Genomic DNA, 17,777 nt, shown 5'->3' on the forward strand with positions numbered 1-17,777 from the left:
GATTGCCTGATTTCCAGTGCCAGTCTCCTGGGGTAGTTAGGCAAATAAAATTTCATTTACAGAAAGACTGTGATTTGGAATTGATAAAGAGAATTTCTTTTTTCCCCTTAAGAGTTCTCCCCTCCTGAACCTAAAATACATCAAACAGCAGTCGAAGTGTCAGAGGAAAGGAGAAGATTTTTCAAAAGCACTGGGCAGTGGTGGCAACACATGATTCAGATTTTCCCCTTGGGCATGAGAGGCTAGTGGGGAGGAGAGTCAAGGTCCCGGTTGTCGTCAGTTAACACCTGATGATGAATTTCCATATCATTATGTTTGTCAAGACAGACACGCATGGATGCATGAAACGCGCACAAATAATAACACTTCAATCTCAGGTACACAAACATACTTAAGAAAGAGAAGTTTTATTAGGGCAATTTCACTTTATTTTTCCATACAGCAAAGTCAACTACTGCAGTAATAATAAAATAAGCATAAAACAAATTGCAGCCCAAGACAAAATACATAATTTTAAGCAACTACAAGCAGAAAGTAAGTTGTGATTACATAATAGTAAAACCAAGCACACCTGTCCTTTCAGCAGATGAAAGTGTAGGGTTGCTGATAAGTGCAACATTATAACCAGCTGGAGTGAAGGCTGGATACACTAATTCAGTAAACAAGTGCCCATTATCACATTTGCTTTTTTGAGTGCTTCTGAGTTGAAAATTAAAACCGTGAAAATTGAACTGTGTTTTATCTTTTTCACCTGCTGAAAGAACAGGCTCCTACAGCAATTAAAAAACAATCACATAACAACTATAGCTACGGTGTGCTGTTTGGTTTGCCTGTTTATGGTTGAAATTTTGTGAAAGTCAATACTTGTTTTGAAGATTTTTTTTTCTTTCTTTTTTTTTTTTGTGAACAGTAAACCACTGAAATTGGCAGAAACTGATTTGAATAGTATATGTCCTTAGTATAGTTCTTTCTCTCGTTTTTTTTTTTGTTGTTGTTTTGTTGAAGTTTTAAACATGCAGTAGTTTTTGAAAAATGTAAGGAATATCTGATCCATGATTTCACCTTAATGGTTGAAGGACCTGCTATTTTTGGTAATGATCTTCAGGCAGGTTTGGCCCAATGGAGTTTTTGTCAGTCATGAGATCTTGGAAGGATGGCATATCTTTCCAGCTGAAAAAATCCTGGCAAACTACAAGCTGTCCACAAAAAAGCAAAGCAACATGTTTGAAGGGGTATGGAGTGCTAACTCTGTGCCACTTTTGCAAGCAATTTTGCTCAGTCTGTCATTTTATTAGCCTTAACAAAACTCCTTGTAATTATAGACGTTTTTATTCAAAATAAGATCTTACTATTATACAGGTTTCTCTCTTTTGACTATATACAGAAGTGCAAAAAGTCAACCTTCTCTCTAGACGTTCCAACATGCTAAATTGCAGCATAATCAACCCTCAAGAGTTTGCACACACGCTATAATTCTCATTACGTAAACTTTGAGTATTTGGATTATCAACAAAAAGTCCCTTGTTCTATTTATTGATTATGCAGCTTATTTATAACAAGGCCTGATATTCAGGGATTTCAAAAATATTAAACAATACTTTAACATTTGAAATGGATACAGTAGAAAATAAATTTTATTCTAATATCTAGGATCTAGATCTTCTTATAATAACTAATTACAAACAAAATAAATCATCAAAATATTACTCAATTGTCTGCCAGGATTGTTGCGATAGCAACAACTTAACTTCTTACTTAGCAATGATTATATATTTATAAGATATCCATATAAAAGATCTTTGTTCTTTAATGAAAACTAGACAAGAACTAACAATGACTGACATTCTTACACTTTTAATATTAAATCAGTAAAATATAAATCATTTAGTTAACAATACGAATATTCATATGACACTACATGTAATTCAAAACTGAGTATGTTATGAAGGAAAAAACTACTTTTTTTTTGTATTTTGAAAAGTTCATCGGTAAAATCTACTAAAACAAGAGTCTATAAACTGAAATGGTATTCAATTGTTAATAGAAAATGAAATCTAATAAATGTAGGAAATGAAAAAACTACACTTTAACAAGAAAAATAAGTAATATTCTATAATGTAACTAACTACAATAACATGTGGAGTCACCATTACTCTCTTAACACGATTGAAATTACATTGGTATGGGTTCCAACCCGTAATGTAATAATCTAAGGCTTTAATAGATGTACAGTACAATCAGTAAAATCAACACATCAGTCTTATATTAGAAAGCATCTCTCTCAAGCATAAAAACTTGCAGTAAACTTGGAAGTATGGAAAGTTCTAGAACTGAACTTTCACTTCTCCCATTCCATACTAGAACTACCAGTGACCTGGCCCCTACTTCAGCAATTTTTAGAACTGCTGAACAGAGCAAAAATATCCTTTACTAGCTGCAACATCCAAACCACAAAAAAGGAATTCCTTTGGATGAATCCATTCTTAAAAACTGAATGCACATCTATTTTTTTTTAATTTGTAAAAGGCTTTCTAAGGCTATAAGCAGTAAATCTGAACAAAACAAAACAAAACAAATCACATATAAAATTCACCCATGTACTTAACCCACCCAATGACTAGGTTAATTAAACATTTCCCATTTTCATATTTTGGTTTATCATGCATCTGATGACAGTGCTGCTTTCTTCTTTGTTTAGAGTCACTATTTTAAATGTGACTGTGATGAAGCATTTAAGCAAATGTGAAACCATTTTTGCAAAGCATTTAGAGTCTTCTGACTTTTGACAGAGCTATAAATAGAAGCAAAATAATTTCCTCAAACTTTTTTTTTGTTATCGTGTCTCAGAAATGGCATATCCCTTTTGAATAACGTGTTATACAGTATAGTAGGCATAAATATTACACTACAATGCATTAAAATAATTTTTATATATATCTATTATATATAATCTCCAGTATGTGTGAGTTTATCTGTATTGAGAGAGTCTGTGTTGTGCTGTCTATTCTGTTACTGTAAAGTTAAATCGGCCATTTCTGAGACAGCTTTGGTTTCCAAAAAAAAAAGAATGGTGCCCTTTGACTGATTAGTACTAGCAAATAAGCAACAAAATGTGGCTCTGAAAACAATAACACTGAAGAAATAATACTCTAATTTGATGTACAGTCTATGGCACTTCATGAGAATCCTTAACAACATGGTACTTAAAGCCATGATGTGCTTTAAAAGATACACAGTTGTGGTTTTGCTTGGCACATTCATCTCTGTCAGATCCCTCCCTCACCACATCTTAAAATCTATTACATTAAAAATATTACTCAAACAAAAATGACTGTGCATGCACGCTCTCATCTATAATGGCAATTTTAAATACAAGGTGCACCTTTGTTATTTGTAAACCTTGAAAGAAATAAACTTATTTTTAAAAAATTATATCTTGGTCTACAGACGTACCAATACATAATAGAGTCATGGTTACACCATAGTCTGTCTTTTCAAGATGGCATGAATATATAGGAAACTAATTAGGTCTGCATATTTGAATGCATCACTCTGTGCTAGAAAAGAAAGACAATGTTGTTCTTTTAGACAGGAGTATCACCTCAGCACAAATATCAATTAAATGTACAAAGTGTATAGGCAACAGTGTGCAGTGGGTTTCCATGTTGTCTTTTCTTCTGGTTAACATGCAGTATGTGGATGTCTTGTGGCTGAGGGGTTTTTGTGTGTGGTTGCTTGACGGTATATACAATATGGCTAATGACCTCGTCCTTTACTCTAACCAAGCACACTGTCCTTTCCTCTTTAGTACGATCTACAAGGGAAAAAGAGATAACCTTCTGTTAAAACAGACAATATCTAACAGCAGTTTCTCAAATACATTCAACATGAAAATTGTATTTCTTGGTTTAAAGAGTGAACACAGGAATAGCAGCACCTTCATGTAAAAACAAAAAACACATCGCAGGTACAAAGGACCAAAATGTGTTTATTGTCTCTTTGAGAATAAAATGACACTCACAGCTTCATAAAATTGTAGTCTCTGAACAAATATCAGCCAATACACAGCTTAAAGTATAAAATACATTTGCAGAATCAAGGGGCATGATACAGCAGAGCTCTTTTAGCACTATCATTGTGGGACAGAATTTACAACTCACTTTACTTCTTTCTAAAGTTTAATAGGTTTCAGAAGTAATGGTTTGGCCCACAAAATTAAAATCCATGAAACAGTCCTATTAAACACAATTTGTTCTATGTGAATGCTTGATTAGCACAGTATGTGTTCGGAAAAAAACCAAAAAACAAAAAAAAACGAAGATACTCTAAGTGACTGCTTTGGATAATTTGCAGTTTGGATTTTTTCTCCTAAAGGCAAGAAAAAGAAAAATCATTCCTTATGCTCTTGACAAATTCAGGTTGAACTGATATTACAATGTACTTGTGACTTAATAATTCCAGCTGTTACATGAAATTTGTTCCCATAGAATCTTTACATATTCAACTATGCTTTCATACAACTTGAGAATTTAAAAAATCACCATTCTGCTCCACTCAAAAACCATTCTAAATATCGCAGCTTCTCATGAAAATGTGTAAGTATTTGTTAAATAAACAGAACCTTAAAGAGCTTGAGTTTCAATACTGACAAATCTACTGTTTTGCTAACTGATGAACTCCACAGCCATTTTGTATTTTTTATGAACCTGGATTATTGCTAAGAAACAGAACTTGTTTACATATATGCATACCCAACTGACCATAAAAGCTTGAAATGTGGTTTTAACACGTCTAAAGAAGAACTCTACATACTACAAAGTGATGTACTATTACATTATACAGAATAATAAACCTTATTATTAGAACTGCACTGAGAGAGCTTATGAAATAGAAATCAGTTTCAGTAATTTAATTCATGATTGCAGCACATCTTTGGTGGTGCATCTCGGATTGAGTTTATCATTCCTTTATTTCAAGTTGTGTCTGTTTTCTTCTCTATGAGTTTATCCTCTGACAAGCTCTTCCTATAGATTATTATTGCAAGGGCCTCTGAACTGGTTCCCTAACACCATCTCCTGATTCAACATCCTGTCCCTTCTTCTATAAGGCTCTGATATCTCCTTTCTCTCTGCATCAACCTTTACTGTTCAAATTCACTTAATTTCTGACTCGGTTAGGAAGATCTGCTCCTTCATCTTTGTTCCTAGAGGAATTTGTTCAAAGCTCTCTTATTTTAATAAAGAGTGCTAAAATTTCCATCATCATCTCACTGACTGTCAATCTTTATTTCATCGACCTGGTAACTAACACACAGTAGATAACACAAAAAATCATTTATAAATGTGTTAATGCACAGATAAATGAATGAAAAGAAGCAACAAAGAAAGAATGATCACTCATCTTATTTACCAGATTCAGTTTTAAGCATTGTAGCTCTTCTTAAATATAAAAAGAAATACCTAATATAATTCTGAGCAGGTAGATAACTTGAATGAATACTTAAGAATAAAACATGATCTAAAAGGATGAAACATGGTCATCTTTGCAAGTCAGTGTGTCTGAAAAGAAACTACAAGACTTTCCAACTATTTGAGCAAATATCCAGGTAGATGTGTGCGTGTGTGTGTATGTGTGTGCATATATGAATGCATGCTGCTGCTGCTACTGCTAAGTCGCTTCAGTCGTGTCTGACTCTGTGCGACCCCATAGACGGCAGCCCACCAGGCTCCCCCGTCCCTGGGATTCTCCAGGCAAGAACACTGGAGTGGCTTGCCATTTCCTTCTCCAATGCATAAAAGTGAAAAGTGAAAGTGAAGTCGCTCAGTCGACCCCATGGACTGCAGCCTATCAAGCTCCCCTGCCCATGGGATTATCCAGGCAAGAGTACTGGAATGGGGTGCCATTGCCTTCTCCTATATGAATGCATGAATATATTTAAATTAGGCTCTTTATATCCTAATGACCCTGATGTGGTGAAGCATGGGGTGAACTGGATACATGTTCTCATTTAGGATTTAGCAAGACAATTTTTGAATAAAATAAATGCTGACCTATACCAGGGATCAGCAAACTATTGCCTGTAAGCTAAATCCTGACTACTGCCTGGTTTTGTGTGTGTCCAGCTTTTTGTGACCTTATGATCCATAGCCCACCACGTTCCTTGGTCCACGGGATTTTCCAGGCAAGAATACTGGAGTGCGTTACCATACCCTCCTCCAGGGGATCTTCCCAGCCCAGAGATCTAACCTGTGTCTCTTATGTCTCCTCATTGGCAGGTGGGTTCTTTGCCACTAGCACCACCAATAAAGTTTAACTGGGACACAGCACACCCTTTCATTTACACACTGTCTCTGGTTGCTTTTATGCTATATCGGCAGAGTAGCCCTATGGCCCACACAACCAGAAGTATTTACTATCTCATCTTGAAAGAAAAAGCTTGCCAGTCCCTGATCTATACCTTCTATTTAGTTTTAAGCTGTATTTTCCCTTCACGATTGTGCTTATTTCTAGTACAAAATTTTTAAAAATGTATATATCCTCAGTATTATGCATATTTAAATGACATTAGCATATTTCTTATAAATTCGTACATTAAAATTCCTCATAACCCATCTAAGATAAAATCGTGAGTTCTATATAAGTACATTTTTTTGAATTCTGCAAAATTTTTTAAGTGCATTACATAATTGTTATCTTAAAAAAAAAACACCATGAATATACACTCAATATTACATAATGAACTTACTGTTTAGTGATGAAAATTCTACATCTGGGTAACATACTTGTGGCTAGTCAGATGTTCGGCAGATATTATGGGTATCTAGCAAATAAAAAATTATTTAATGAATGACCCATGCAAGCAAGCCAACAACCAAGAGATGAAAACATCTTAATATTAAATTTTTTAAGAAAGTGAAATTCAGCTGTGAGGTGACAGTCCTTATCTGATCAACATAACAGTAAGTTAATGTAAACTTAATGCCAAAGTAGCAACTCATTGTTTAAAATCTTTGTGTTAAATACTATTCTATAAATGTTATCAGTTTTTAGGAAGTAAGAGAAGTAAAACTATCAAAAATTCATGCAGAGCAGTAATTGAAAAGAAGCCCTTTTTGTTGGCCTACACACACGCGCCTGTGGTTTCAGTTATTCCATATTCTAGAAAGCAAAGTAGGCAAGGTCTTGCCTATTTTTGTGCAACCAATTTCTACATTTTCATTCAACTTATGGTATCTAACATTTTTTTCCAAGTTAAAAATACCAGGTAATAATTATAAAGGAGTATTTCAAAAGAACCGGATAAAAGCATGTAAGTCTACTTCAGAACATATTCCTGAATCCTGATTGCACATTTTATTGCATTTTAAATGGGCAAGAAAATTACAAAACTTGACAGGAAACACAATAAGGAACCAATATAGAGGTGACTTGTTTCAATCATCCCAACAGCCATTTTCCTGTAGCCCAATTCTTCTCTACCCAGAATGATGACTGCTATACGGGGAGAGGCAACACAGCACAGGTTCAACCCCCTAGTGACCCATTTCTGGGTGTGTAAACGTGAGCAAAGCACTTTATTACTCTATACTTAGGTTTCTTCATCTCTAAACTGGCACTAATCTCATTTCAGCAAGGTTGATGGGAGAAGAGTAAAATCGCATACATGAAGGCATTTTGTTGCTGTTTCCATCTAGATGTCCTAGACTAACTACCTCAACGTATTACAATCCACAGTCTGGAGTGTAAATTAGTATGTCTCTATTTTATTTCCATTTCTCAGCTGACATCTTTACACAATTTACAGCACTGGCAAATGGCACGAAAATGTGCTCCAAGCATAATGAAGCTTCTCATACCATTTTTCCTGCTGCTGCAGGACAGGATGCTGCACCCAACAGTGTAGAAGCATCAAGGATGGGGCTGTCGAAACATACCAAGGACCTTCAACACCAATCGATGCAGATGAAGGGCCAGCTATAAACTTCTGCATGCATGCAGGCTGCATTTTGTGGCATCAGCTATTTCCAGCATCGCTAATGTACTGTAGGCATATACATATGTATGTATATGTAGATATAATATATGTGTGTATATATATATCCATTCCCTTTTCTTTCTTCTGGTTGTCAAACAGTATGAAGACCCAAGATTATGCATGAAATGGTCACAGCACAATGCAAAAAGTAAAGTGTCCCCTACAACCAAGGTGGCCAAGGGCATGTTGAAATTTGCTTTGCTGTAGTTCTGCTTACACCAGCAATTCTATAGTCATACATGGTACACACAAGAGAGTGCAGCATCACTGAACTGCACCATAAATGGATTGCATTGAATCCATTAAGAAATTTCCACCATAGATTACTAACATGCCACATATGCACAATCTAGCATTCTTGTAAATGAGTCTGATGTGTTAGTAAAAATCCAAGGCTATTTTGACAAACTTCAGAAAAACTAATGATTCTTTGCCAAGAAATGTTTAAAGCTTGTCTGAAACTTTAAAATACATCCACTTTGGCATGCTGCTTTTGAAAGTTTTTAGTGACTATATTTATAGTTTATAGTTCTTCAATGGTACATGGCGTACTGCAGAAACAAGGCTGGCTCCTCCTTATAGTGATAACTGCACATTCAAATGGCATTTAAAGGGGCAACACGTCGATACCCATCTGATACTGCTTGTTTTGTTTTTGAGATTCATTTGGTTGCATTTAACTTGGTCTGTGAATTATGTGAAATTTGATTGGACTCTAGATATTTCATATGCTGATAACCCTATTGAACTTGCTTTCATAACAAACCTATCTATACTTTCAAGCCAAAAACTACTTTATATAAATTTGATTTTGATTCAACCAGTATTTTCTAGACTATAATTTTAAACAGGAGCTAAAAATGCTGGCTGAATCCATGCAGATTTTAAATTTCAAATATTTTAACAATTATTTTCTTTTGAATAATTACATTATGAAATTTAAATTTCTGAAACATATTCCTTTTACTTAAAAAACAACCCTGTGTATTTGTCACTCCATGTAGACTTGTATGGAGCACAGAATGACTCTAATTGCTATACTTGGTGCCTTCTTCTTTCCTTCATAACCCTCTAACATTTATGCTGAGTAGTTACAGAAATAAGAGCACTTACGAATTTTATTTTTTCACTTAAATCACTGAGAATCAAAACTTGAACACTTATTTTAACTTATTTTGAGTATGCAATCTGCTTATCAAATAAAACTAATGAATTTATAACAAACTCTATTTACAAGAGTGGTTGTTTGTGGCATATATAGCACATTTAAATGTTTTGCTTTTTATTAAGAATTTAGGCAAGAAACTATATATATATATATCCAATGCTTATAACAAAACCCTTAAAATCACCTATATTTTTAAAATTACTTTTTATTATGTAAGTTTCAGGTGTACAGTACTGTAGTTCAACATCTGTATACACTACCTGATATAATTTCGATTGGTCAAAATACCTGCATGATTTTGATTTGAGACCAACTGAGAATTGCTTGTGTAATTATCATTTTAGTAGCTTTAGAAATGGAGCTGCGACAACTTTGGAGCACTTATAAATGGCATAAAAGCATTCTGCTGCTCATCATAGAAAGAATGTGTAGGCCAACAAGAGGTATCTTTGAAACCCCATGCTATTAAAGCACCCTCTACAGCCCTCACGGACACACGATTCCCCACTGACCTCAATGGGAAATCCACGTGCGTAAGGGCTGTTGGATTGAGCCCTATTAGAGTTGGTTTTTAAGAAACAAAGCTGTAAATTAGCAAACCTGGTTGGCTGTGGCTGTTGCAGCGAAGGGAACACTTGTGGCAGATGTTGTTGCTGCGGACACAGTGGCTGGCGTAGCACCGTGCACCATGGGAACTTTCGGAGGGAAAATCATATAAGCAAACATACAGAAGAGTGTAGCAATATGGAAACCATGGCAACATGGAGGAGATAATTGGGCATGGTATTTATCACAGCAGTAAGCCATGTGACGGGACATCATCACCAGCGAGTGACATGCAATCACAGCGCAAAGCAGGACAACATTCCAAGGAGAGAGGGGGAAGGGGGATGAAAGAGAAAAAAAAGGGGAAAAAAAGCTTGTTACCATCAAATCAAGAAAATTGACACAAACAGGCTTAATTTGCTAAGTCAACACCAAGAATTTTATATAGTGTTCATAGTTAGACATTCAAAATCTAAGTTAAAATACAGATATTTACTTCATATATACAATTATCTGGTTTTGAATAAAAGTATGTTTTCTTATTTACTATTATAAAAATACACAATATATTACTTTTATGAGATAGTTTGTTTTTTTTTTTACACACCAGAACTCATAGTCCAATCAAAATCCACCAAAGGTGACTAAAGGAAACTTGTGTGTAAAGAAAACACTTATGTGAGTCCATGTCAATTAAATAGAAAATGGCATTTAATTGACAGGTGTTAGTAAAAAGGAAATGGACTTGCCCAATAGATACAAGTTAAACTCAGCAGTGGATTTTGAGGGGCTGTGAGGTGCACCATAGGTTTAAGATAATCAAGAAACAAAGCTGGCACCTACCAACACTTGTAGCGGGTGTCATGCACAATATTGAGCCTGCCCATCATGCATTGCAACAGGAAGGTGGATTTGAAAAGGGAAAAGAATTAAAACATCCCATCACACGTGTAATTAGGAAATTCATTTGAACAAAGAAGAAAAATTGTTATTATGGGAACAGTGGCATGTAACTGTCAGCACAATCAAATCATACAATAGCATAGTGATCAATTAGAACTAGTCTCAAGTGAAGAATAAAAGCCAGTTTAACTGTGTGCTGGTACACTTTGTTTCTCCTAATTGCTGCCTATAAATAAAAGTGAATTTAAAAAAAAAAATGGAAACCTGCTTAATTCTTTTAAAAATAATATTGCAATTTGTTTTGTTTTAATCTGGTTACTGGCCATCTGGTGGCTTTGCTATTTCTGACTTTTTAACATATGAATTGAGCACATGTTAAATAATTAAGAGAAATTTACTAAGAGGCTAAATAATTCAACGCACAGAACTGACTTAACAATGCAATGAAACCAAAGCACTCATTTCATTCCCTTAGTTTTATTTATTTCCCTGTTCAATGCAGCAGCAACCACACAGAAATGGAAGGGGTTGTGATCAACCATACAGGAATTTTATTTGGAGGGATACCAAGCAATATAAATAAGGCATAAGGAGAAACTGAACTTCTGCACTGCCTTAGTTTGGAATTTAAATGTACAGAAAACATTTAGATGGGACACACTTTCTTAAAGTCTCGAACTGATTTATTACTTAGAAGGTATCTGAGAAAGCAGACTGGTTTTCCTTGATGTTTTAAACCTTCAGGACTTCTCAGACCGGCAAGTGTTCTATGAAATTTCACATTCAAAAATGGTTAATTGGATTAGAATAAAAACCCTGAATGGGGGATAATGAGATATATACACTGCATAGGGGGTGTTGGCACTGATGTTCACAATGGCTCCACCACAACGTTAAAATCAGTATTACATAGATAGTACCTGTTCTCTTGGCCATATAAACATTGGAAAATCTACCTAATCTTACCAAGCACAGGGCACTTTCCCATATACTGAATTACTGTTCTTTCTATGAGACTATTTTAGACTCCTAGGTTTTAAAATATCATATGATTTTATATTTCTATCTAAATCTTGGCACATCCTATTTACATACTAGCAGCATCTGGGATGAACATTTGTTAGAAAAAATCTGCCAATTGCGTCTTGTCAGAGATGGCCCTACAAAACAAAGCTGCCATTGAGAAGCATAGATTACTTCACTGGCATCCTTGTAACAGCTGCAATTAGACTGTTATCACAATTAAGACTGTGGGCGCAATGATCAATGATTAAACTCGGGAAGAGAGCTAGGGAGGCATTGTCTCAGGTGGAGTACTGTTACACTGATAGGCATTATTTATGAAGACACTTGAAGATCTCTGTCATTTGCTACCACTACTGAGTCAAAGCCTTGTGGAAGACAACAGAAACAAATCAGTGATAACTGAGACAGTAATTTGAGACAGTAGAGCAAGCAAACTTTAATATTCTAGATTCTATGAAATCATTATCCTCCAACAGTTGGGCCAGAAGACTGGGAAAGAATGAATGAAAGATGAATGAAAAAGAATAATGTGGAATTTCAGAAATATTTGTTTTAAATACTGTCCAGGGTAAGTTTTAAATTTATTATTATGCTGCAATTTGTCTATTATGTTTCATCCCATGCATAAGGAAGGCTGCACATGCTGAAAATGAGTTAACCTTATCCTACCTCTCTAAAACCCTAAAGCTTTCAGGATTTGAATTTCAGTTTGAGCTATCTTCCTCATTACCATTAAAACCAATGCACACAGTTTTGAGAGGGATTTGCAGCAAATAAACATAAGGCAGCAATGAAAATACTAGCCAGGGTGCAGTAACTCACAAATATGAAGACATAATGCTGTAGGACCCACTTACCGAAATAAAAAATCACTTTTGAAATGACCATAATAGCCATCTTTACATCAGATTGGTTGATTTATGAATAATGATTGCATAAATAGCCAATTAAAATTTTTTATTCAATTTTCAGCATAAGGTAAAATTTAAGTGAATGTATTTGTCAATTTCAAATTTCCCCTACAAAGGTAGAGCAGAATGGTGTGCTTCTGAGGAATGCAGGATGTTAATTACATGATTTTTAAATTGAAATGTTAAGTTAATCTGTATGAAGATTCAGAAAATACAACTAGGAAAGTAGTTTACCAATGAGATGTATGTGTAGTTCAAATCAGTTCAAGGAGAAGGGAAAAAAGTAGAGAGGAAAAGAACTATAGAGATTTTGTTGGAGGTTTTACATGTGGTAATTCAAGCCTATTTAGGTGTATTATGATAGGAGTAAAAAGCTGATTTAAAGCCTTCTAAAAATACTCTATATCATTTAGAACTAAAAGTTCACAATAAATTGAATTATTCTTAAAACTGATGTCTAAAGAAGCAACAGCTTCATATAATTTATTTTTATAATCTATTGAATTATATTTTGTGTCTCTACTGAGTTCAGGAAACAACAAAAAAACAGTGCTTACTACATTCCTGGCTTTATTCCAAATTCTTAGACCTGTCTGTAAAAGCGCTTTAAGAAGATGTTTTATCAAATTATGCTTAAAACTAACTTACACATAACTTTATGAAATAATCACCAGTATTATCTCCTTTTTATATATGAAAAAATTAAAGTATAACTTATGGTAGACTGTATTTAAACTTCCAAGCCAGATTTATAATCATTATGCTAAGGTTCAAATAAACCATCTTTATTAACTTCATTAATCATATAAAAATGATAATTGAAAGTTTTGTTTTCTTTTCTTTCTGTAAAAGCAACCCCATCCCCTGCATCTCTCCTCTTATTCCAAACCCTTAGGAAAGTTTTCTGGACTTCTGTTTCCTTCTTTCTAGGAGTGTTTGCTCAAGGTGAAGCTGAAGCTGTTGAAAGCAAACTTATTTTTAGGTTTTTAAAAATCATAAGCCTACAATGACTGAGGGCAATATGCTAGGAAGAGAAGTATGCTTTTGCAGATGGCAAGTGGGCAAAAATGGTGAAGGAAAGCAGAGAGAAAAAAATTCTTCCAGACTCTGAAGAGAAGGCGAGAAGCGTGCAGGACCCCTCGGTAATTGGGCTGGTGGTGTGTTCTTTCACAGAAGTGCTGCCAGAAGCAGGCTTTCCAGGGAATGGGCTGCATGGGAGGCTAAGGAGCGTAGGCAAGGATGCTGGTACCCAAGGCAGGCACAGAAGCCCTGGAGCACCTGCCTTCAAGGGATCTTCTAAGCATGGACAATGATTACATCAGTAATGGCCAGTGTTGACTGAAGAATGGAGACTGGGTAACCTGTCTGAGACTACTGGACGGCACAGGATCACCATTCGAGTAGAGGTGGGAAAGAAGAGGAGATGTGAGGATGGGAATCCTGGAATTTCAGTGGTGCCTGATACATCTATCCAATACTGTAACTGAAGTTTAGAATTGGACTTAATATAAATTCAGGAAAACAAAACTGATGTAAATATAAGTGTTATTTCGTGAAATTTATACCTACAACATAAGTAGACATTAGATTACGTATACTCTGTATGAATAGCAAATTTAGTCTTAACAGGTGAAGGTAAAAAAAAATGGACTATACATCTAAAAAAATAAAAATTTCTTCAGTGTGAACATGGTCCAAATTACTTATATTTATCTTTAAATGAGATGGAGGGTATAAAAGTAAAAGGCTAGAAAACTTTCTTGGGAGGGGTGGTAGTGGGATGGGAGATGCAGTGGGATGTAGTTGACTGAATGAAAAGAAAGACGGATGAACAAGTGAGTTAGAAGGATGTGCGGTGCTAAGTCGTTTCAGTTGTGTCAGACTCATTGTAACCCCATGGACTGTAGCCCGCCAGGCTCCTCTGTCCATGAGATTCTCCAGGCAAGAATACTGGAATGAGTCGCTATGGCCTCCTCCAGGGGAATCTTCCTGACCCAGGGATCGAACCCGCATCTCTTTTGTCTCCTGCATTGGCAAGCAGGTCCTTTACCACTGGCACCACCTGGGAAGCCCAGGAAGAAGGATAGGTGGATGGAAAACAGGGAAGGAAAGAAGAAAAAGAGGAAGATAAGGAGGTAGGAACAGAAAGAATAGATGGTTAGAAGGATGGATGGATAAATGGACAGATGAATGCATACATGGATGGATGCATGGATGGATTGATGGATAGATGAGTAAAGGCCACATAAGTCTAAGTTTGTTCTTAAAAGTTATGGTATATACTAATTTTTCTTTACTAGTTAGGTGGCTTGTCATGGAATCCTGATCTTTTGCTAGCAACCTGTTCTGTATACAGTTACCTGCTCCAAAGATTTAGTCAACCATGCTTCACTGTAATGTCAATGAAATAGACCTATATATCCCTGATGTTATTACTGAAGCAACAGACTACAGAATTCAAAAACTATAAACTGCAAAAAATAAATGTCTTTCTTTCTCTAATCAGTTCCAATAAAGTCTTCAAATATAACTTCCGAATTATAATATTGTGGTTAGATAGGATGCTCTGATCACAGAATTCATCTATAGGTCTGCAGAATAACCTAGACTTTGGAAAATGAATTTCCTTTTCCTCCCTATCCCATGAGATGACACATGAATTTATGGTAGGATAGATTTTCTGTAGTTCTCAAAAATTAATTGACAATGTTTAAAAATGGACAGATTTCACATATAACTGTTCAAAAGTCCAGAGTATCTGGGAAATACATCATAAGATCTAGCAATACTGGACACCAGAGCCATCACTTTGAGTTGAATACAACCAACCCTGAGAGGCACAGACACAACCACCCATAGTCACAAAGACTATGACATATATGGAGCCACAAAGGGTGTCCAGCGCACAACAGGTACAACCTACAGGGCAGATAATCTTCTAAGGCAACAAAAGGCTAAGTCTGAACACCGACTGTCCCCTTCAGACTAGGCCTAAGCTCTCCTGCACCTCCCAGACCCCATAGCTTCAAATTTACTTCTTGCTTCACTTGTTCATATTTCCTGCCTGGCTTTTAAGGCATTTGGGTTTTTATATATTTTCTACATTAGATTTCTTTCCTTCCCAGCTGTATAATAAAGTGGTTTGGCAGGAGTATAGATGGGCTATCCATTATAACTTTTTAATGTCACTGTGGCACATAAGTACATATGAGATTAAAAATACTCTGAAGGAATGAAGGAGGTACTACTTACTTCTATGTGATGACTAAAAGTTAACCTGCAAGCTCTTTAAAACTGGGTTACAAATAAACCTTATTTGATATTACTATTGCAATAATTACATATTGACTACAAATATAAAAAAATATTTCTGATGCAAATTTATCATAAAAAATGCAAACAAATCTTAAAAATTTCAGCATATTTCTTTTTTTTTAATTTTAATTGGAGGCTAATTACTTTACAATATTGTATTGGTTTTGCCATACATCAACATGAATCCGCCACGGGTGTACACATGTTCCAATATATTGTGGCACATTTTATTTAACAATGCTTAGTTTCTAGACAGAGAAGTAAGTATGACTCTGATTTATAAAGGTATTTATTGGTTTTCCCTGAGTTGAATTTTATCTCACATCTTTTGCTCTATCCTATCCACAGACTAAAATCCATTCCATAGAGAGACTATGGTCATAAATCAGAGTCATACATGTCATACAATTAATGATTATACTTATTTAGAAAAGTCTTCAGTCATGTGAATGTTGTTGGAGAAAATGATGCAAAATCCACTTGATAAAAGAGATTATTTTAGGTTTCTTTAAGTAATACATGGAAGAAGTTAAATTTGTTTTCACTTTTAGATTTTTAAATAGAGAAACTGTCATTTCTAGTAGTAATGTTTCATTCAGTGAAATAAACTGACAAAAATAGTTGTTAATTTCTTCAAAAAGATCACAGTAGTTACCTACAATTCCTTGAAACTTTGTCTAGTGATCTGACTATAGAAAAATTGATAGATTATTTGTTGGAGACAGCATAAATCCAGGGGAATGGAAATTTATACTAAAGCAAAAAAAATTATTTCTGGAAATCTCTGAAAACATACATATGTTGAGAAAAAATTTTTAATTTTATAAAACTTAAAAGAAATGTGACTTTTCCTTCAGAGTACAACAAATACCCAAAGATCAAATGACTTAATTTCTATTCTAAAATGGACAAACTTCAACTTGATAGATACTATTTCATGAGTTCAAATATAACTTTATCTGTGGTGCTAGGGCAGGCTATTTCAATTAGTGGAATATTCTATTCTAGTTCATTGAATGTTACTACATATTCTACACATGGATGGCTAGTTTTCAAAGAGGCACTGTATAAAAAGCTGTACTTGGCAGTAAAACCTAATGAGAATATAATTTATTCTCACTATTAAAAAATAAATTATCACATTTCCTCATGGTATTTTGAACCTAATGTACTATAAATACTGTTAGCATAGTATAACATACTAATGGGTCTGGATCTTTGACATACACACCTAACCATAAATTAATCAATTTAATTAATAAAATTATTTTATTAACTGAATCTCTTAACACAAGGCAATTTTTAAGAAAGATTAAGAGATGAAGAGGAAAATAAGATTAGAGTCTCTGGTTACTTGAATTCTAGATTATAAGGAATGTAATATGTATTGTCTGAAGCAAATGAAGAGTAAGTAAAAGTAATAAATTTCCAGGTAATTAAGTGACTGATTATGTTTTTAAATTGTAAATCTTTGTGTATAGTTCTAGAGTATGTTTATGTTACTACGTTGAAATCAACTGAAACCAGAAATGTGTAACTCACTTATACATGTAAACTTCACCAGGTACTTAGGGCTACTTCAATATAAGCTCAGGAGCAACAGCTTTAAGTGATGTATACTGATTGGTACCAATAAGATTGGAACAGAGTCAGTTTTTTATTCTCCACCTTGAAAACAAACAGGCTGAAAAATAAAAATCAAAACTGAAGTGTCATTTCATATAATTCAAATGAACTCTGGAATCATGAAGGCAAAGGGGTCTTACAGCAGGAAAGGGTCATAAAATAGCTTGACAGACACATAACGGTGTTGAGGAAAGAGAAAAAAAAAAAAAGAGAACTCTATTTCATTTCAAATTACACAAATACAAAT

At 34.7% G+C, this 17,777-nt stretch overlaps 1 protein-coding gene across 34 annotated transcripts in view; it reads right to left on the reverse strand.

Moving 5' to 3' along the window:
• Positions 1 to 388: 388 nt before the first annotated feature.
• MBNL1 (muscleblind like splicing regulator 1) overlaps positions 389 to 17,777 on the reverse strand; it is a 222,363-nt gene continuing 204,974 nt past the window's right edge. For 19 of the 34 annotated variants that reach the window (XM_070792920.1, XM_070793084.1, XM_070793087.1 and 16 more), the window contains 4 exons: positions 10,593 to 10,628; positions 9,804 to 9,898; positions 6,746 to 6,820; positions 389 to 3,814 (listed from right to left, as the gene is read on the reverse strand). In XM_070792920.1, coding sequence (XP_070649021.1) covers positions 6,764 to 6,820; positions 9,804 to 9,898; positions 10,593 to 10,628 — 188 coding nt within the window. In that variant the 3' untranslated portion in view covers positions 389 to 3,814; positions 6,746 to 6,763. The other 15 variants (XM_070793054.1, XM_070792994.1, XM_070793047.1 and 12 more) reach the window with 9 other exon arrangements.

This window comes from Bos indicus, chromosome 1, assembly GCF_029378745.1.
Source record: "Bos indicus isolate NIAB-ARS_2022 breed Sahiwal x Tharparkar chromosome 1, NIAB-ARS_B.indTharparkar_mat_pri_1.0, whole genome shotgun sequence".
Classification (NCBI taxonomy): domain Eukaryota; kingdom Metazoa; phylum Chordata; class Mammalia; order Artiodactyla; family Bovidae; genus Bos; species Bos indicus.